The sequence below is a fragment of the Solanum tuberosum genome, unplaced genomic scaffold (genome assembly GCF_000226075.1).
Source record: "Solanum tuberosum cultivar DM 1-3 516 R44 unplaced genomic scaffold, SolTub_3.0 scf00076, whole genome shotgun sequence".
Classification (NCBI taxonomy): Eukaryota; Viridiplantae; Streptophyta; class Magnoliopsida; order Solanales; family Solanaceae; genus Solanum; species Solanum tuberosum.
The window spans coordinates 1,083,367-1,105,393 of record NW_006239000.1 but is presented as its reverse complement, the minus strand read 5'-3'; the positions used below and the strand labels follow the sequence as shown (position 1 = coordinate 1,105,393).

The following is a 22,027-nucleotide window of genomic DNA, read 5'->3' as shown; positions in this document are numbered from 1 at the left end:
CATAACTAAACCCTGCATAACTAATTCATGTATAACTAATATCGGCATAACTAAACGCTACATAACTAATACTCCTGCATAACTAAACCCTGCATAACTAATACCTGCATAACTCAAACCAGTAACCAAACGGCCCCTAAGGGATCTATTTGTACGCAATTCCTTTTCTCTATTTGCTCTGATTATAGATGTGGGCACGTGGCTAAGAAACATAATTTCACATGAGAAAAAATTGTGTTGTGGCTAAGAAACACAATTTACGTGAGAAAGAATTGTGTTTTATGGAGAGCTTTATATATGATAGAACTTTGTACACACGATGACAGGATCAGAATTTTTTATTAAAAAATTTAAAATATATAAAAACAAATATATAGGAAAAAAGATAAGAAGGTTTAAATTTGTTATATATATAAATTTTTAAAAAATAAATATTTAGCATTGTGTAAAACTTATCATAGGGAGAAGGCCAGAAAAAAGTTTTAAAACAGAAAGAAATGAACACTTAAATGAAGAGACAAAATAGATTGATGTCTGCTCATGAAGAAGCATTAGAATGATCTTTTTAGTTCCTTGATAATCTGTGTTACACAATCTCACTATACATGCTGTAGGTATCAGAGAAACAAATATCTATACCTGGCCAAAAATGATCTAGATATACATGATACATAAACTAGGAATAACTACTTCTATTTGCTTGCCAGAACTTCATCTAGGTAAAAAGATTCCGCTGATCGATCTGTTTCAGAGAAGCCATATGCTGAACTCATCAGATCATCTGCTTTCTCATCGAACATCCTAACATCTGTTTCTTTATCAAATACCTGGTTTCCCTTTTTCCCTCGTTCTGCCCTGGACGACACTGTTTTGTGCTTGATACCAACAGCTTCAGCTTGATCTGCAAATAATTTCTTTGAGATGGACGAACTGCATATTTGTTGATATACATCGTAGGTAGCTGCGTGAGTGTTTTCTCCGTTCAGAATATTTGAAAGAGGATGCAACACGGAAATTGGATCACTGTTCCTACTTAGAGTTTCCTTCAATTCTAGAAACTTAGAAACCAGTTCTGGCTTGCTAAACTGAATAAAGACAGCGCTTTCATCCAAATGGTAGACAGAGGAAACAGAATTTGGGCCAAAGGCTTGTGCTATATAAGCTCTTATCTCCCTTGCTTTTAGTTTAGATGGCAATCCCCATAACAGAATGATGCTAGGAAATGAGATATCCTGGTACCGACTTTTGAGGTTACTAGAAGCTGAGGAGTCTGGTGTACATTTCCCACTACTTAGATCAATGACGTTACCACTAACCCAGCTAAGGTAAAGGCGATTGATATAATTCTGAAGCTTTGTCTCCTTCGCTAAATCCCCACCAAGCACATGGAGAGTGAAATCAATGCCTAGATGATTGCACGCCTGTGCAAAAATGCATCCAGTCATGAATGCATCATAGCCAGCTTCATGCTTGGCTCCTGAGTTCCAGTTCGAGGATCTGCAGATCAACTTAAAAAATTAGTGACAACGATTATTCACATTGTTTATTTTGATTTATAAATCGAGATACAGCGCAATAGGTTAATGCTATAGGAGTGCTGAACGAGGCGAAATTTTTACTTCACAATCCTAATCAAATAGACCAAATATGCAAAGCAAACACAGTTGAGACACACATAACATCAGTGTCAAATGCATACAGAATTCCAACAGGAGAAAAAGAAAGATATGCATAAAAGATGTAAATCAAAATCAATTGCCACGCTAGAAACAGTCAGGCAAATGGAAATGGTAAGCACGTAGTGAAATAAGAAATTGCATCACGTAGATTCAGTCTCAAGAGTATAGTAGGATTGGTGGTAACCTTTTTTCATCTACTTGAACCTCCACTTCTACACACGGTCTATCAGCCAAACTAGACGTTTTGATACCTAAAGCAATATGAGGACAGATAGAGACAAATGCTCTGGATAGTGAGGTGTTGCTTTTATTTAAAGTTTGTCGAAAAACACCATTTGCATTCAAGAGTATCTTGGTGTCCACTATGGTAGGAAAGAGCTTCTGAAGGGAAGATACATAATCCTCAGCGGTTGAAGGTAGTGGACCAATGAATTTACTGTACATATGCGCCACATCTGCATTCATTGTATAAAGTGTTGAGCAAAACTTGAAATACATAATGTAGCCTTTCCATAAATCAAAAAGGAAATATTTACCAAGAAAGCAATTGTGACCGACAATCAACTTTCGCTCTGATGAAAGAAGATCAATGACATGTCGAAATCCAACAGCAGATTCGACCTTCATTTCCGCTTCTTTACGAAGGCCGTCCTTCACCTCTTTCTACTTGATATTAAGACATGAATAGCTTTGATGAGATGCAATCAAGGTACTGAGAAGATGAGGAGTCACTTATATTGGAAAAAAATGAAGAGAATAGATCTCATATTGGGAAAAAATGATACGAATAACAGCAGTTAATAAACAAAGAAGCTTATTACTAGTACTCATAGATTCTAAAAAGAAATTGGAAAAGCACAGCAACAGTCACAAATGTATTCACTGCATCCATATCATGTTTCAACAAGAATTTCTTTATGATCAAAGCCTTTATGCCTTACCATCAGTAGATCTCTGTCATAATTGGAATCTGTATAGACAATCAATTGCTGTGGAGATGTTGCTTCACCTGCTACTCGGATATAGGCAAGATCTTTGAAATGCTTTTTAGTGACCTGCATTTTCAAGTTCACCAAGTCAATCATCATCAGAAAACAATATCATATCAACTACTATATACTTTAGCACCTCTCTCATTTCTGAGGAATTGCCGAAGAACAAAGAAAAGGTTTAACTGATACTATTGCCGGGTAAGTGATTACCTCCTGCTTAAATAAAAAGAATGCATCCTCTTATACAGACCTTTAGACAAAAAGTGAACGGTTGCTAACATTGGATAAAAGAAGACGCTCTCACAGTTTCACATCATAAGTTGATTATAGTACAAAAAGAAAAGAATGAAATGGAAGAGGAGCTCATTACCGCTTTAATCACCCTTAGTTGGCGAGAAGTAAAATCACTAAGGGCAAGGCCTGGACGGGTCTTGAAGAAAACCATTTGAAATCTCTGACTTGGATCAGTTGATATTTGTTTAATTTCAGAGCTACAGCTTCCCTTACTTAACAAACTATCACGCCATTCCCTTATTGTGCTCTTCATTCTCTCAGCAAATAGAACATCTGCCATCCTAACCAGTGGGAAGTCTGCATCTTCACTCAAGCCAAACACGGAATCTGATGATTCATCCATGTATATTGAACTTATACGTTCCAGTGCCTCCTTTTCTTGGCTTCTGGATAAATAAGAGATTCCTGAGATTACATAGAAGTGTAAAATCTCAAAAATGAAACAAATGAAGATATAATTGAGCTAGCAAAACTGAAACTCAAAGTGTACATAACTCTTATATAAATCTAAATAGTGACCTAGTCTGGAAATTTATCTCCAAGTAGCGTTCTGATACTGTCAAATTTGGTTGGTGAGCTGTTATTTTTTTGATACAGCTCACCAACCAAATTTGACAGTATTAGAACGCTACTTGGAGATAAATCTGATGATATTGGTGGTAACTAACTAGTAAAAGAATGTACTTCTAAAGGAATTTTATATGAATAAATGAATTTCATATTTGTTCTTCTGGGTAAACAGACAAGTCCATGGTACCACTTAAAAGTTGATATGGGTTTGCTGGTATTCATGATTTGATAGTTAAACCTTTCTTTTTAGTTACAGTCACTGGAGATCTTGGTAAGATGAGAAAGTTAAAACCCAAAAGATAGCAAGAGACTTAATCTGATTTGGTATACCAAATCTCAGGATTGCCATCACAACTTGAGTCATAGGCTTGTAGACAAGTTCAGTCAGAGTTCGGACCTACCTCATATGACTCAGACAAGCAGATGTGGACTCATATAGGTTGAAACTAGCAGCTAATATAAAATTGTCAAATCACAACATGCTATGATCTCATTAAGTTGTCCAAGAGAGCAAACAAAGGTGTTAAGGACTTACCTTCACGTACGCACAGATTGAAATCAAACTGGTATTTTGCCAAGAAATCAAGTGATGTTGTCTGGCAAAGGAACTCACGGGATTGGTTGCTACCAGGAATTTCTTGCCGTGGGAATATGTAGAAGTTGTGTCTGCCAAAGAGAAATAAGAGTATCAGATTTGAGAATTCAAAATGTAACATTAACCAATAAAGACAATCTATGCTGCTTGTTCCCCTTGAAAAAACACATTTATTCTGCCCGTATTGAGCACAACACCCAAATAGAACGGACTTACTATTGACATTGCAGATATGTTATCATTCTAAAAAAGCATTGATACAGAAAATGCAATATGCAACATCTCAAAGTCAAACATATAGGTTGCTGCTAAATAGGTGATGATTTGTATTTCATCAAAAGCAAAAGAAACAAACTTTGCCTTCTCTCGACACTGAAATGCTCACTTGAGCTCCCTACTTGGACAAACAGGCTCCACCATTGATAATGCAATGCAGACGGTTCTCACAGTATTGTCAAAGGCGCCTTAAGCTTTGAAGCAAGGCTCAAAACATGTTGAGTGTTTTGCCTCGCTTAATGTGTGCTTCGGTGTCCTCATCAAGGCTCTAAGATAAACTTTTCCTTGCGAATGAGTGGTTTTTTGACAAAAAATGACATTTCACTTTATGTTAAAACAAATCAATTTCTTTGTTCATAAAGAATTAACTAGGACAAAAGACATCAATGAATAAATTAACTAAGCATCAAATTCAAAGAAGTTGCAGTAAACTATACTTATCCTTTATATCATTCAGAGAAACATTAGAAGATCAGTTCTAAATTAGTTGAATGGGATTCTCTGTATCCTTCACTGAACAAACACGAGAAGGATGAGCGAAAACTTACGGATGAGCGATAAAGGATTGCTTGTGAGAATCCCACCGGAAGGGACAAACACCGAACTGAACGACGGCGAACTTTTCGGCGGAGTCCTTAACTTTGAGGTAGCTAATATCATACCGGTCGTAATCGAATGATTCTCTCCAAGGTGCACTGGTGACTCCGGTCATTTCCAAGTCTACAGCTACGAAATCGGCGTCCCGTAGAAGACCTCGTAGGTCCTTGAGAGCTGATTCAAAGTTTGATTTGGTAACATTCTTAATATCGAAGGAAGAAGATGAAGAGAGTGTGCGGCGGCGCGTAGTGAAAACGGTGGTCGGAGCGTGGGATACTTGGCGCGTAGTTGATAAAGATTTCCACATACACAGCTTCTTCATTCTCTGCTTAGTCCTTCGCGTTCGTAGCTTAGGGATGAAGGTCCCTAATTTTTTTCTTTTGGAGAAAATTGTAAATGCAAAAAAATCTAAATATATCTTTTATTCATCTTTTTTATTTTTTAAAATATCCTTATGATTATATTTTAAGCATATTTATGCCTTTGAATAACTATCAACAATGAATACCAATAAAGATTATGGTGGAGTAGTAAATATTTCTTAATTGAAGATTTAGCTTCGAGGGCCCCTGAGTATGGATTATCCCAGTATAACTTAAAGTAATTTAGGATCAGTTCAATCGAGGTTATTTTGTAACGAGGCTCGTGAAACCTCTCTTCAAGGATAAGTCATCTTTTCTATCGGGACACCCTCATAATAACTCTTGAAAAATCAACAATCAACCTCAAATATTGTGTTAACCTACCTCAAACCGAACATAAAAGCTTAAGCATGTACTACTAAATAATTTTTCAGTTTTAAGTATGTAGGACTCTCTCCAATTAACTAAATGATTATGTATAAAATTTTAAAAATCAAAATATTTATCATCTTAAGAATCAAAATAAAATTAATATGGTGAATGAAAAATAACGTTAAGAGAACTTAATGTGATTAAAGAAAAAATAATACTAAATTAAAATTAATGAATAGATAAGATTTGTTAAATCAAATTATTCTTGATTAGGGTACATTAATAATTACTCTAACATGAATACACAATTTATTTCTGTAAGAAAGACCCTCCATTCTTTATGACAATTATACATATATATATACTGACAGAGTATCATAGAAGATTGATTTATTCTTTCATCAAAACACCCTCCAATCTTTTATGATACATCCATGTGTTATATATCATATATTAATAGAATGTTATGAAAGATTGATTCAACCCTTTCAGAAAAAACTACTCTTTAGTCCTTAATGATATTCATGTAATACATATCATACAATATCATTGATGATTAATCACAAGATATATCATATACTAAAAAGATGTCATAAAGTATTGATTCATTTTCTATAAAGAGAATCCATTGCTCTATAATACCCATGTGATATATACAATATATTAAAAGAACATCATAAAAAACAAATGTATCCCTTCACAAAAAATACTTTTCAATCCTTTATAATGTCCCCATAATCTATACTATTTACCAAAAGAGAATCACAAGATCGACTCCTCACTTCAAGAATATTTTTTATAGTTCTTAATGATACTTATATTTATTTTTTATTTTTTAAAAAAACTCAATTTTTTATAATATCACATAGTATATATCATATATTAACAATGTATCACATAGGACATGTTCAACTTTAGAAAACACTATTCAATATTTGGTTATACTCACCGATTACCACAATATATATTATATGCTAATGGATATTATTGAAAATTGATTCATTCATTCAAAATAATAAAATAAAATCTATATAAAATATATATATATATATATATATATATATATATTTTAAGCTTAATTCACTTTATGTATACATATTTCAAATTGAGCAAATGAATCCGACCAATAATCTCAACCAACGTAATATTTTTTTATTTTTTTTTATGACAAGGGAAACCCGTAGCCGCTACCCTTTGGGTGCGCACAGGGTAAAACCCTTGCTCCTATGCAATAGCTCGCAAACCAAATAGGAGAGGTAAACCGCATTAGGCAAGCCTGGTGCGACGAGCTCGACCCAGAAGGCAAACCCCTTGCTTTCGCTGGCAAGGGGTTTCAAACTTGAGACCTCCAACATGGAAGTCCCAAGCTAAAATATCTTAATTATATTTTAGCATGCTACACCAAATTACAATTCAAAAAATTAAAACCATATATATAATAGATTTTGTGATATTTATACTAAATTATTAGTATGTGAAAATAACATAATCATCTCAAATTTCAGTAGAACAATAAGTATTTTATCTTTAATTATATATTTCGTATTTGATCTTAAACAGTAAATTATCTTAACAAATTCAAAGCGAAAACTATATAGGAGTAATATACAAAAACCAAAATAATAAAATAATATTTTATATTCTTATAGACTAGCGACATACCTGATATAGAATATACGTAAATTTCATCTATATAAAGTAAAAAAACAATTTATCAACAAATCCTTATACCCTATAGTTTAATATTTCTCAATTTCTATCCACATTCACAAATACAAAACAGAAAATAAAAATTGTTTTCCTTTGTGCAAAATTTTCCCTACATATTTTTTTTTCCTCAAAATTCTTTGGAATTCCTATATATATAGGAAAGCAAGTGGCAACACTCCACAGCTTTCTATCTTTCTTCAATTTTCTCCTCTATCTCTCCGCGATCCTCAGTTACCAATCGTTTAACCAAAAACCCTTTCTCGAAAACCCTAGAAATCGCTTCGATCTTCATAAAACCTCATTGCCCCAATTTGTGTTATTCAATCGAAAACTTACATATATCAATTTTGATCGTTCCAAACCCTTCATAGCTTTCTCGATTTTATTGGATCCATTCTCGTTCAGGAATCGGCCTGTTTCAACCGTTTTTCTTCTGAATTCGGCAATGGTTTTATCACTTGGTTGATATAAAAATGAAGTTAAAGCGAAGGAGGGCTGTTGAAGTGGTAAGTTTTGATTTTTGATCATATGCTAATTCGACGTGAATTGATTTGAAGCCGATTGTTCCGTCGTTTTGTTAGGTTTGCGAGTTGAATTTTGTTAGTAATTTGTTTAATATAACTAGACATGTGTGCTTGGAGTTATGGAATTGATTGATTGATATGTTGTAGCTTATGCCATATAGCTGGCCCTAAATGTTTTTGCTATCATTGATTGATATGTTATTAACTTTTCAACTGGTTGGAGTTCAAGAGGTCTTTTTGGTGCTACTGACACCATGGTGACTGGTGTGAAGTATAGGAGGTTGGTTTGTTTGTATGTGTGTCTTATGTTTTAATGTCTGATCATACTAATTTGATGTAAATTGATTTTTTTTAAGATATCGTGAGCTGAATTTTGTTAATTGTTTGTTTAATCTAACTAGACGAGCGTGCTTAGAATTTTTTGATTATATGTTATGAAGGTTTATGGAATAGTTGATTGATTGATATGTTATAGGCTTATAGCTATACCATATAGCTGGAATGTTTCGGTATCGTAGAGTAGTTGATTGATTGATATGTTATAAGTTTATGGTTTTCTGGAGTTGAAACTGCACTTTTCAACTGGTTGGAGCCCAAGGGGTCTTCTTTTGCTACTGGCACCAAGGTGACTGGTGTGAAGTACCTGTGGTGAAATTGGCAGAAGGTTGATTTTTATGCAACTGTTTCTTTCACTAGCAAAGAGAAAAGTTTCGCCCCATTGAGATCAATCTGATTTGTGTTGGTGTAGACTAGTACTCCAGTGAATAAAAGCTAGTCTGGTTTTTGTTAGTGTATCTTCTAGTAAACCAAGAATATCTAAAATGTTTTTTGTTAGGCATTCATTCCTGATACTCGCATGGCGGTTAATAATGTTTTATATGCACATTTAGTAATTTGAACAACATTCCCTTTTTTCTTTTGAAATCACAGCAAGTCTCAAATTCTGATTTGGTGCGATTGCTTATATGATTTTAGATATCTGCATTTTGAACTTCAAAAATGACACCAACAATATACTAATCATAGAAATTGCATAGTCAGGGCTGTCAGGCTGATCTGTGGAATTTTGGACTTAACATCCCAAAATCTTCTTTTATTTGTAGTTTCCAAGATATCATTTTAATGATGTTTGCTCATTAATGTACTTCAGCCTGGATTCATTTATCAAAGTTCAGAAGTTTAGTTGAGTAATTTAGGCAAAGATGTTCTCTTGAAGCACTATATTTCAATGTTGATTTTGTGATGCTGTTTTGAAATGTGCGGGCAGTTTATGTTTAACATATACTGCTTAAAAGAAATTTAAATGTGCACTGATCAAATTTGTTTTTGCCCTTCCTTTTTCAGCCTCCAAAGATCCGATCATTTATCAGTAGCATCACTGCTACTCCATTAGAGAATATAGAAGAACCCCTGAAAAGTTTTGTTTGGGAGTTCGATAAGGTACCTATACATATTTTATGTTGACGATATTATACTATTCCCCCCTTTTGCACGTCTTCTCCTTTCTTAATTTATTTTCCCTGTTCTTATTCTTGTGTATGCAGGGTGATTTTTATCATTGGGTTGACCTGTTTAATCACTTTGATACTTTTTTTGAGAAATACATCAAGTCTAGGAAGGATTTGCAATTTGATGACCACTTTTTGGAATCTGATCCTCAATTTCCTAGGGAAGCTGTCCTCCAGGTCCTTCGTGTTATAAGGATAATATTGGAGAACTGCACAAATAAGCATTTCTATAGCTCATATGAGGTACTGAAGATGCCTAAAGCGACTCTTTTCATTTTGTTGCTCCTGATTTTATTCTGGAAAAAGAATATACGTATTGGCATATAATTAACTGTCTGTGTGTCTGCATGTTGCCCTGTTCTTTGTAATTCGAAGTTAGTGTGCTCTACCTTAGCACTATGGTTAAGCATTGGATTGTTCTTCTTGCAAAGCTTGATTACTATTGAATCATTATTTTCTCCTCTTGTGTTAAACGCTCAGCATTATTCTTAGGTCATAAAAGAATTTATAATTTGTAAATAAAATAAACATTTGGTACTCCATTTTCACTATTGAAATGAAACAAGGCGGATTAGTGGAGGGTGCTTTTGGAGAATAGCAAATATGGAGTCTCTAGGATCTTTTACAATGATAGCAAATATGTGTTTTTGGTAAAATAAAAAATGGAGTTACATCATGCAATGGCGTAATACAAGGATATAAGCTATGGAATTTAAAATCATTTACCTTATCATAAAATACTCTGAAGTTTATAGACATTAGCAAGCCAATTAGTTTTTTCTAGTCATCAATTGGTATAAACTAGAGAAGGTAATGTTTCCTGGCTCTATTTCCTTGGAAGTGCATGTCTTGTTGTATTCTGGTTTCTTTTTGGGGACAGATTTGTATCAGATGTATCTTTCCTATCTTTAGCTATGTGGAGTTATTTATCAGTGTCTTTTCCTTAGTACGTACCATGTGAGCAGTGGATGCAAAGATAAGGGGTTGTTAAGCTTTTCATCTTATGCTTAGCAAAGTAAAGTGGATTTACATAGGTTAGAAGTGGCACATATTGTGGTGGTATTGTTGATGAACTTATATGCCTAAGGGCGATTATTCAGTTTTAGTTTCTGAACTGATTTTAAGATGTAGGAAGTGCCTATTTTCTCTGAATAAAATAATGTATATTAACATCTTAGAACTCTTTCGGTCTCCATTTTTGCTCTTGATCTGGTAAAACAATGTAGTTCTTGGTGTTTTAATAATATCCCCTACGCACATTACAAAATTTTATATTGTTTTGAATTTGAACTTTTGCTCTTTTTTTTCTCTTGGTGGTGCAGCATCACTTGTCAGCGTTGCTTGCTTCCACCGATGCGGATGTGGTTGAGGCGTGTTTGCAAACTTTGGCTGCCTTTTTGAAGAAAACAATAGGGAAATATGTCATTAGAGATGCTTCTCTTAATTCAAAGCTGTTCGCTCTTGCACAGGGTTGGGGAGGAAAAGAAGAAGGCCTTGGGTTAATTGCGTGTGCTCTGCAGGACAGCTCTGATGCAAGTGCTAATGAGTTAGGCCGCACCTTACATTTTGAATTCTATGCTACTGAATCTTCAGATGAGTCCAATGCTCCCATTGGTTTACAGATCATCCATTTGCCTGACATTGACAACAGAAAAGAGTCAGATCTTGAACTTTTGAACAGTTTAGTCTTGCAGTACAAGGTTCCTCCTAGTTTGAGGTTTCCTCTTTTGACAAGATTGCGGTATGCTGGGGCATTCAGTTCCCCAGCTTCTCGACAGCAGTACACTTGCATACGCCTCTATGCTTTTATAGTTCTTGTTCAAGCATGCAGTGATTCAGATGATTTGGTTTCATTCTTCAACAGTGAACCAGAGTTCATTAATGAGTTGGTTGCCTTATTAAGCTACGAAGACGCGGTTCCTGAGAAGATTAGAATTTTGTGTCTGGTTTCCTTGGTTGCTCTCTGTCAAGATCGGTCACGCCAGCCAAGTGTGTTGACAGCTGTAACATCTGGGGGGCATCGTGGCATTCTTTCCAGCCTTATGCAAAAGGCCATTGATTCCATCGTTAGCAACTCCTCAAAATGGTCTGTTCTTTTTGCTGAGGCTTTGTTATCTCTTGTTACCATTTTGGTCTCATCTTCATCTGGGTGCTCAGCAATGCGAGAAGCAGGGTTCATCCCTACTCTTCTACCGCTACTTAAAGATACGGATCCTCAACACTTGCATTTAGTTAGCATGGCTGTTCATGTTCTAGAGGCATTCATGGATTATAGTAATCCAGCTGCTGCACTATTCAGAGATTTGGGAGGTTTGGATGACACCATAGCACGCCTTAATGTGGAAGTTTCTCGTGTTGAAAATGGTGTAAAGCTGGCAACTGCTAGTAGTGATCTCGAAAGTTCTGACTTTAATAGTTCACAGATTGTTGCTGGTACTTCTTCCGAGCCAGACAGCATGCAGGCACTTTATTCTGATGTGTTGGTTGCTTATCATCGGCGATTACTGATGAAAGCTTTACTACGTGCCATATCTTTGGGAACCTATGCTCCTGGAACCACTGCTCGTATTTATGGTTCAGAGGAGAGTTTGTTGCCTCAGTGCTTGAGCATAATCTTCAGAAGAGCTAAGGATTTTGGTGGAGGCGTGTTTCATCTTGCTGCAACTGTGATGAGTGATCTTATTCACAAAGATCCTACCTGCTTCCCTGTATTGGAAGCAGCTGGTCTTCCTTCTGCCTTCATTGATGCCATTATGGATGGGGTTGTTTGCTCTGCAGAAGCTATCACCTGCATACCTCAGTGTTTAGATGCATTGTGCTTGAATAACAATGGTCTTCAGGCTGTGAAAGATCGCAATGCTTTGAGGTGTTTTGTAAAAATATTCACTTCAAAAACATATGTCAGAGCCCTTAGTGGAGATACTACTGGATCTTTGTCTAGTGGCCTGGATGAACTAATGCGGCATACCTCTTCGTTGCGTGGACCTGGAGTGGAAACTATGATTGAGATCTTGAAGGAGATTGCAAAACTTGGATCTGTTCTAGAAGCTATTACACCCTCATCTGACAGTCCTAGTTCTTCTAACCCTGTTCCGATGGAAACAGAAGGTGAGGATAGGGGTGTGGTTTTGCCGGAGCAAGACTCACAAAAGGCTAAACGTTTGGAGCATGTCGAACCATCTTCTGATTCTTTGGTACCAAACATAGAGTCTTTTCTTCCTGAATGTATAAGCAATGCTGCTCGTCTGCTTGAAACAATTCTTCAGAATTCTGATACATGCCGTATTTTCGTTGAGAAGAAAGGAATTGAAGCTGTTCTGCAGCTGTTCACTTTGCCTGCCTTGCCACTTTCTGTTTCTATGGGTCAGACCTTATCTGTTGCATTTAAGAATTTCTCTCCACAACATTCTGCTTCTCTTGCTCGTGCAGTTTGTTCGTTTTTAAGAGAACATTTGAAGTTAACAAATGAACTTATAGTTCAAATTCAAGGATCTCAGCTTGTTAAGGTGGACTCTGCTAAGAGGATAACTGTGTTGAAGAACCTTTCAAGTCTTGAAGGTATTTTATCTCTCTCCAATTCTTTGTTGAAGGGAAGTACTACTGTGGTTTCGGAGTTAGGAACTGCAGATGCTGATGTCTTAAAGGATCTTGGGAGAGCATATAAGGAAGTACTTTGGCAAATTTCCTTGTGTTGTGATTCTAAGGTGGATGAGAAACAGAACGTGGAAGTAGAGCCTCAAAATGTAGAAGCAGGTTCTTCCAATATAGGAGGTAGAGACAGTGATGATGAGACTAATATTCCTTCAATTAGATACATGAATCCTGTTTCTATCAGGAATAGTTCTCACACTCAATGGGGGGTAGAACGTGAGTTTCTTTCTGTAATTCGTTCAAGTGACGGTTTTAATCGTCGTAGTAGACATGGGTTAGCACGAATTCGTGGTGGAAGGACCAGTAGGCATTTGGAAAGTTTACAAGCTGATTCTGAAGTTGCTCCCAGTGTTGTGGAGAGTACAATCCAGGAGGTGAAGAAAAAACCTCCCAGTGTTCTGGTTTTAGATAATCTGAACAAGCTCTCTTCTAGCATGCGTTCTTTCTTTATGGCTCTTGTTAAAGGATTTACATCTCCAAATCGTCGGAGAACTGAAACAGGATCTCTAAGTTCAGCTTCAAAGAGCATAGGAACTGCCTTAGCCAAAGTTTTCCTTGAGGCTCTTGGTTTCTCAGGATATCCAGATGCCACTGCGCTTGATATACCACCTTCTGTCAAGTGTCGATATCTTGGTAAGGTTGTGGATGATATGCTGACCCTAACATTTGATGCCAGGCGTCGTACCTGTTATGCGTCCATGATTAACAATTTCTATGCCCAAGGAACCTTTAAGGAGCTTCTAACAACATTTGAAGCAACCAGTCAGTTGTTGTGGACACTTCCGTATTCTGTACTGACATCTGGAATGGTTCCTGAAAACAGTGGTGAGGAAAACAAATTATCTCACAGTTCGTGGCTTCTTGGTACTCTGCAGAGTTATTGCCGTTTGCTTGAATATTTTGTCAATTCGGCTTTGCTCTTGTCTCCAACTTCAACATCCCAAGCGCAGCTCCTTGTTCAGCCAGTTGCTGTCGGTTTGTCTATTGGGTTGTTTCCTGTTCCAAGAGACCCAGAAGTGTTTGTCCGTATGCTGCAGTCTCAGGTTCTAGATGTTACACTTCCTATTTGGAACCATCAGATGTTCCCCAGTTGTAATCCAGGGTTTATTAATTCTATTATTATGCTTATAACTTACATCTACTGTGGTGTTGGGGATGTGAAACGAAATCGCAGTGGGTCATCAAGTTCTGCAAACCCACGTGCAATGGCTCCTCCACCTGATGAGACTACTATTTCTACCATTGTTGAGATGGGCTTTTCAAGAGGAAGAGCTGAGGAGGCATTAAGACGAGTTGAAACGAACAGTGTGGAGATGGCTATGGAGTGGTTGTTTAGTCATGCTGAAGATCCTGCTCAAGAAGATGATGAGTTGGCTCGTGCACTTGCCTTGTCACTTGGGAATTCATCAGAGACTTCCAAAGCTGACAGTATTGATAAAACGGTGGAGGTTCTATCTGAAGAACAACAAACTAAGCCACCACCTGTTGAAGATGTCCTTGCTGCAACAATTAAGTTGTTTCAGAGTGCCGACTCAATGGCTTTCCCGTTAATGGATTTACTTGTGACTCTTTGCAATCGGAACAAAGGAGAAGATCGTGCAAAAGTGACTTCATATATGATTTACCAGTTGAAAGATTGCCAGCTGGAATTTTCCAGGGACACTGGTGCCTTGTGTATGATAACACATACTTTAGCATTGCTTCTTTCTGAAGATGAAAATATACGGGAAATTGCAGCAAAGAATGATATTGTCTCTGTAGTACTTGAGATATTGATGAAGTTCAAGGCTAGAGCTGAAAATGAGATTATGGTTCCTAGATGCATCAGTGCACTGCTGCTAATCTTATTTAATCTGTTGCAAACTAGGCCTAAGATCTCCGGTGATGACACTGAAAGAGTCATAGCTGCATCTTTACCAGAATCTTTAGAAGAGCATCTCCCATCCCAAGTTCCTGAAGCAGTTATTGAGAAGAAGTCAACACTAGTCTCCGAAGATGATGAATCATCCATTGGTTTTGAGAAAATATTTGGGGAACCTACTGGTTATTTGAGTATAGAGGAGAGTGGGAAGGTGCTTGATTTTGCTTGTGACTTGGTTAAACAACATGCGCCAGCCATGGTTATGCAGGCTGCTCTTCAGCTGTGTGCACGCTTGACAAAAACACATGCTCTTGCCATTCAGTTTCTTGAAAATGGAGGAATGACTTCTCTTTTTGATCTCCCAAGATCTTGTTACTTCCCTGGATATGATACCATGGCATCTGCCATTGTTAGGCATCTTCTTGAAGATCCTCAGACCCTGCAAACAGCCATGGAGATGGAGATACGTCAGACCCTTGGTGGAAGTCGTCATGCTGGTCGTACTTCTGTTAAAACATTTTTAACATCTATGGCACCTGTGATATGTCGAGACCCTGGAGTCTTCGTGAAAGCTGCAGGTGCGGTTTGCCAGCTGGAATCATCTGGAGGGAGATCTATCATTGTCTTATCAAAAGAGAAAGACAAGGAGAGAGAGAAAGAGAAAGGCAAAACATCTGTAGAGTTTGGAGCTTCTAATGAGTGTGTACGAATTTCTGATAATAAATCCCATGATGGATCAGGAAAGTGTTCTAAAAGCCACAAAAAGATCCCTGCAAATATTTCTCAGGTAATTGATCATCTTCTTGAAATAGTAGCAGCATTTCCTACACAGGGATTGGTTGAAGATTGTATGGGAAACGCCTGTGCTATGGAGGTTGATGAGCCCATAGTCAGAGTAAAGGGGAAATCAAAGGTTGATGAGGTGCGGGAGGTTCAGTCTGACAGTGTATCAGAGAAATCAGCAGGGCTTGCTAAAGTTACTTTTGTACTCAAATTGTTGAGTGACATTCTTATGATGTATGTACATGCTCTTGGGGTTATCCTGAGAAGGGATCTGGAGATGTGTCAATTACGGGGACCCCATCAGCTAGAGAATCCTGGTCATGGCGGTATTATTCATCATGTGTTGCAACGGCTTCTTCCCCTTTCAATCGATAAATCTGCAGGACCTGATGAATGGAGAGACAAGCTGTCTGAAAAAGCTTCATGGTTTCTCGTAGTTTTGTCTGGCAGATCTAGTGAAGGTCGTAGGAGGGTTATTAATGAACTTGTGAAAGCCTTGTCTTTATTTGTGAAGTCTGAAAGCAACTCTGCCCGTAGCAGTTTATTGCCAGATAAAAAGGTCCTTGCTTTTGTTGATCTGGCATACTCCATTTTGTCCAAGAACTCATCCTCAGGCGACCTACCCGGTTCTGGTTGTTCTCCCGAAATAGCCAAAAGCATGATAGATGGAGGATTGGTCCAGTCCTTATCTGGTGTCCTTCAAGCAATTGATTTGGATCACCCTGATGCTCCAAAAGTTGTGAATCTAATTCTTAAAACATTGGAAAGCCTAACAAGGGCTGCCAATGCTAGTGAGCAACTTTATAAAACTGATTCTGTGAACAAGAAAAAGACAACTGCCGTTAATGGTAGGTCGGATAATCAGGTGAATACAACATCAGCCTTTCAACATATAGAGGCCAGTGGAAATGGAAGTGGCCAGCCGGAGGTTCCTAATTCAAATGCAGGGCAACTGCCGCCTAGTGCTTCTGAGAATCACAGCAATGAGAATGTGACTACAGACCCGTCCATGGTGCAAGAATTGCGAACTGAGCAAGAAGCAAATGCAGGCGATCCTCCTCTCGAGCTTGGGTTGGATTACATGCGTGATGAGATGGAAGACAATGGTGTTTTGAACGACACAGAGCAAATTGGCATGGGTTTCCACGTTGAGAATAGGGCACATCATGAACTGGGTGAAGAAGATGATGATATGGGAGATGACGGTGAGGATGACGAGGATGATGATGATGGTGAGGATGAGGATGAAGATATAGCTGAAGATGGCACTGGCTTGATGTCTCTGGCTGATACAGATGGGGAAGAGCATGATGATGCTGGCCTGGGAGGTGAATACAATGATGACATGGTTGATGAAGAGGATGATGAGTTTCATGAAAATCGAGTTATTGAGGTTAGGTGGAGGGAAGCCCTGGACGGCCTTGACCATTTACAAGTTTTAGGGCAATCTGGAACAAGTGGTGGCCTTATTAATGTTGGAGGTGAGACAATTGAAGGGTGGAACGTTGATGACCTCTTTGGTCTTCGCAGGACCTTTGGCTTTGAGCGCCGGCGCCAAACAACTAGGAATTTGGAACAATCTGTTACTGAAGTTACTGGTCTGCAACATCCTCTCCTCTTGAGGCCATCACTGCCTGGTGACTCTGCTCCTGTCTGGTCATCTCTTGGGAACTCATCCAGAGACTCAGAAACCTTATCTGCTGGTAGGCTGGATGTAGCTCGATTCTACACTTTTGATTCTCCAGTACTCCCATTTGATAGGGCACCGTCTAGCATTTTCAGTGACAGACTCAGTGGTGCAGCACCCCCACCTTTGGCTGACTTTTCTGTTGGTTTGGAGTCTCTACACGTTCCAGGCCGGAGGCCTGGTGATGGTAGGTGGACTGATGATGGCCAACCCCAAGCAGGTGGTCAGTCTGCTGCTATTGCCCAGATGGTTGAGGAGCAGTTCATTTGTCAACTAAGCAGAATTGCTCCAGCTACTAATCCTCCTGTTGGATTGCTGGAGAGAGAGCAGGACATACCTGTAATTGGTGAGAATCAACAGCAGATGGAGGGTGATAGCACTGCTGGTCAACAAAATGATGATCGCCATAACAATAGTGGGCAAGAATCTAGTCAACCAGTTGAAGTTCAGTCTTGTGAAAGGGAAGAATACAATCTGGAGGTTGTTGCTGATCAGGTAGGTGAATTCCCAGAAGCTGTTGATCCTATGGAAAATGTACTATTGGACAGGTCAAATGATGGTCACGGAAGCATGGTGATTGGAGAAGGAAATGCAAATCCAAGTGATAACATAGAGGGAACTGCAGGTTATTCTGTGTCATCTATACAAGGTGAAGGCATTGTGATGCATGATAGGACTGCTAATGGGGATGTACACATATGCAATGCAACCTCGTCTGATGTACACAATGACACAATCACTGTAACAGACAGTCGTGCAACTGATGAGCCACTGTTAATATCTGGGGAAGCAATGCTGGATTCCAGTGCTCATCATGTTTCTGTAGTTCAGGAGGATACAGATATACACATGCACGGTACAGAAACAGAAAGGGAGAGTGACCCACCATTGCCTATTCTGCCAGAGGATCCATCAGTGACTCAGAACCTTCAGGAAGTTCAAGATGCTAGTCAAACTGATGAAACTAGTTTGAATAATGAAGCTTCTACTGCAAATGCTATTGATCCAACCTTTCTAGAGGCACTTCCTGAAGAACTTCGGGCAGAGGTTCTTGCATCACAGCAGGCTCAGGCTCAACCTCCAACTTATACAGCACCGACAGCTGAAGATATTGATCCAGAGTTTTTAGCTGCTCTCCCTCCGGATATTCAAGCAGAAGTTCTTGCCCAACAACGTGCTCAAAGAGTCGTACAGCAGGCTGAAGGTCAGCCTGTGGAAATGGATAATGCCTCAATCATAGCCACATTTCCAGCTGATCTGCGTGAAGAGGTCTGTACCTAGAGTGTTTTCGGCCCATTCCTCTGAATGTTATAACATTTTGTTTATGTTTTTTTTTTTTGTGGTGTTTGTCAGGTTCTGTTAACATCATCAGAAGCGGTTTTGTCAGCATTGCCATCTACGTTACTCGCTGAAGCGCAAATGCTTCGGGACAGAGCTATGAGTCATTACCAAGCACGCAGCTTGTTTGGAGGCAGCCACAGGCTTCATGGTCGTAGAAATGGTCTGGGATTTGACAGACAGACAGTTATGGACAGGGGTGTGGGTGTTACAATTGCCCGGAGGGCTTCATCCTCTTTTTCAGAGAGTTTGAAGTTGAAGGAACTTGAAGGCGAGCCACTTTTAGATGCTCATGGCTTGAAAGCATTGATCCGCCTCTTGCGATTAGCACAGGTAAATTGCTTCGCATCAACCGATCAAGCACCTTTGAAATGAAAATGCTTCTGTCATCAAACAACTGGCTTGCTTCTGTAGAGTTGTAATTGACATTGTAATATTTTGGTTTTTCTATTTTACGATGTGTGCTCAACAACTTAAACTGAGACATTCAATATTTGTTTTCAGCCTCTTGGGAAAGGTCTGTTGCAAAGACTCTTGTTGAATTTGTCTGCTCATAGCAGTACAAGAGCAGTTCTAGTCCACCTTCTTCTTGAAGCTATCAAGCCTGAGACTGGAGGGACTGTTGGTGGTTTAACAACCATTAACTCACAGAGACTTTATGGCTGTCAGTCGAATATTGTTTATGGACGATCACAACTATTTGATGGTATCTGTCTCTTCTTAAGTGACGTTGTAGGTCTCTGTTTACAAATGGTCTGTTGCTAACCATTTAAGTCATTTCCCAGGTCTTCCTCCACTGGTATTGCGGCGGATACTGGAGATCTTAACTTACCTCGCTACCAACCACTCTGCTGTTGCCAGTCTTCTTTTCTACTTTGATCTCTCGCTTATTCCAGAGTGGTCAGATGTGAAGTGTTTGGAAAACAAGAGGGACAAAGGCAAGGAGAAAATTGTTGGAGGAGATTCCTCCAATCCTTTTAGAAGCTCTAACAAGAGGGATATTCCATTGGTTTTGTTTCTGAAGCTCTTGAACCAGCCACTTTTTTTGCGCAGCATAGCACATCTTGAACAGGTAGGTTATGGTCAAATGCTTTGATGCTACTGAAATATTTAGGTCTGGCGATAGTTAATTCAGATACATTTGTTGTTTCCTTGAATGTACTGTGTAGGTCATGGGACTCCTTCAAGTAGTTGTCTATACTGCAGCATCCAAGATGGAGTGTCAGTCTCATTCTGAAGAAACAGTAGACCGTTCTCATAATGAAACAGTTGACGGTTCTGATAATCCTGATGGCAATGAAACTATGAGTGATATACAGAAAGATCCTGCGTTGCCAGACATAAAGTCCCCTCAAGATGATAGCGGCACTGGTTCTGCCAACCCTTCATCTGATGCCAATGGAAGCACAAACATTCATGACATCTTCTTGCAGCTGCCACATTCTGATTTGCACAATCTTTGCTGTCTTCTTGGTCATGAAGGGTATTTTTCTATTTAAATTTCTGTACCTTGATTTGCCTAAATATTTTTTGTTTCTATCTATTCGTGATTTGAAATCTTTCATTTTCCGTTCCTTGATTTCCCATTTTGGTTTATCTTTCCTCTTCACTTCTGAAAGATAAATGTTGTGTTGCAACTATCTGACCTCTAGTGTATATCGTTTAGGCTCTCAGATAAAGTTTACATGCTTGCGGGTGAGGTGTTGAAGAAGCTAGCCTCAGTTGCTGCTCCACATCGGAAGTTCTTCATTTCTGAACTTTCAGAGTTGACTCAAAGGCTGAGCAAGTCAGCTGTGGAAGAGCTTATCACACTTAAGAATACACACATGCTGGGATTGAGTGCTGGATCTATGGCTGGAGCTGCAGTCCTTCGTGTGCTACAAACTCTTAGTTCACTAAGTACAGCTTCTGCTGATGGCAATACAGACACATCTATGGAGGAAGAACATGATGAGCATAACATCATGTGGAAGTTAAATGTTGCGCTAGAACCTTTGTGGGAAGGCCTGAGTGAATGCATAGGCACCATGGAGTTAGAGCTCACCCAGAGCACTTCTTCTTCAGTTATGTCAAGTACCAACACTGGGGAGCATATACATGAAGCCGGTGCTTCATCTGTATCTTCTCCATTGCCCCCTGGAACTCAGCGTCTGTTACCTTTTATTGAGGCTTTCTTTGTTCTGTGTGAGAAGCTTCAGGCAAACATCTCTATTATGCAGCAAGATCATATCAATGCAACTGCAAGAGAAGTGAAAGAATTAGCCGGTACTTCAGTCAAGTTGTCCTCCAAGTCTGTTGGGGATTCACATAAAAGAGTAGATGGTGCTGTAACATTTGTAAGATTTGCGGAAAAGCATAGGCGCTTGCTTAACGCTTTTGTCAGGCAGAACCCCGGCTTACTGGAGAAATCGCTTTGTGTGATGCTGAAAGCCCCACGCCTCATTGATTTTGACAATAAAAGAGCTTATTTTCGCTCAAGAATAAGGCAGCAGCATGAACAGCACCTCTCAGGTCCTCTGCGAATTAGTGTTCGGCGGGCTTATGTGTTGGAGGATTCTTATAATCAGTTGCGTATGCGACCCAATCAAGACCTGAAAGGACGGTTAAATGTGCATTTTCAAGGTGAAGAGGGTATTGATGCTGGTGGTTTGACAAGAGAGTGGTATCAATTGCTATCAAGGGTCATATTTGACAAAGGAGCCTTGCTGTTTACGACTGTTGGGAATAATGCAACTTTCCAACCTAACCCAAACTCTGTTTATCAAACTGAACATCTCTCATACTTCAAATTTGTAGGCCGTGTGGTAGGACTTCTGGAACTAATTTTAATATCCAAGCCATAATTTTATCCTTGTTTCACATCTTAATCTCAAGCCTTTGATGTGATACTCTTTATAGGTTGCCAAAGCACTATTTGACGGGCAGTTGCTGGATGTTCATTTTACCCGGTCATTCTACAAACATATCCTTGGTGTGAAGGTCACATATCATGATATAGAGGCTGTCGATCCTGATTACTATAAGAACTTGAAGTGGATGCTGGAGGTGAGATTTTATTAAGATGCAGTAATTTGTAACTGATCTACTATTTCATCTATGGAACTTCTGATGGTTTCTTGGTTTCCTATACTAGAATGATGTGAGTGATATACCAGATTTGACTTTTAGCATGGATGCAGATGAGGAAAAACTCATTCTTTATGAGAAAACAGAGGTCAGTATACATAA

General features: G+C 38.7%; 2 protein-coding genes across 2 annotated transcripts in view; one reads left to right on the top strand and one right to left on the bottom strand.

The window, feature by feature from the left end:
- Nucleotides 1-510: 510 nt before the first annotated feature.
- On the bottom strand, nt 511-5,404 carry LOC102581626 (poly(A)-specific ribonuclease PARN). Its single transcript, XM_006346067.2, has 7 exons — nt 4,955-5,404; nt 4,071-4,201; nt 3,042-3,370; nt 2,621-2,734; nt 2,216-2,342; nt 1,864-2,134; nt 511-1,497 (listed from the first exon to the last, which is right to left on the bottom strand). The coding sequence occupies exons 1-7, from the start codon at nt 5,323-5,325 to the stop codon at nt 693-695; spliced, it is 2,148 nt and encodes a 715-aa protein (XP_006346129.1). The 5' UTR covers nt 5,326-5,404; the 3' UTR covers nt 511-692.
- A 2,207-nt stretch (nt 5,405-7,611) lies between these two features.
- Nucleotides 7,612-22,027, top strand: part of LOC102593233 (E3 ubiquitin-protein ligase UPL1-like) — a 17,695-nt gene continuing 3,279 nt past the window's right edge. The window contains exons 1-11 of the mRNA XM_006346185.2: nt 7,612-7,953; nt 9,316-9,411; nt 9,516-9,722; nt 10,802-18,730; nt 18,815-19,132; nt 19,304-19,505; nt 19,585-19,871; nt 19,969-20,282; nt 20,466-21,603; nt 21,698-21,844; nt 21,933-22,013. Coding sequence (XP_006346247.1) covers nt 7,921-7,953; nt 9,316-9,411; nt 9,516-9,722; nt 10,802-18,730; nt 18,815-19,132; nt 19,304-19,505; nt 19,585-19,871; nt 19,969-20,282; nt 20,466-21,603; nt 21,698-21,844; nt 21,933-22,013 — 10,752 coding nt within the window. The 5' untranslated portion in view covers nt 7,612-7,920. The remainder of the gene's footprint in view (nt 7,954-9,315; nt 9,412-9,515; nt 9,723-10,801; nt 18,731-18,814; nt 19,133-19,303; nt 19,506-19,584; nt 19,872-19,968; nt 20,283-20,465; nt 21,604-21,697; nt 21,845-21,932; nt 22,014-22,027) is intronic.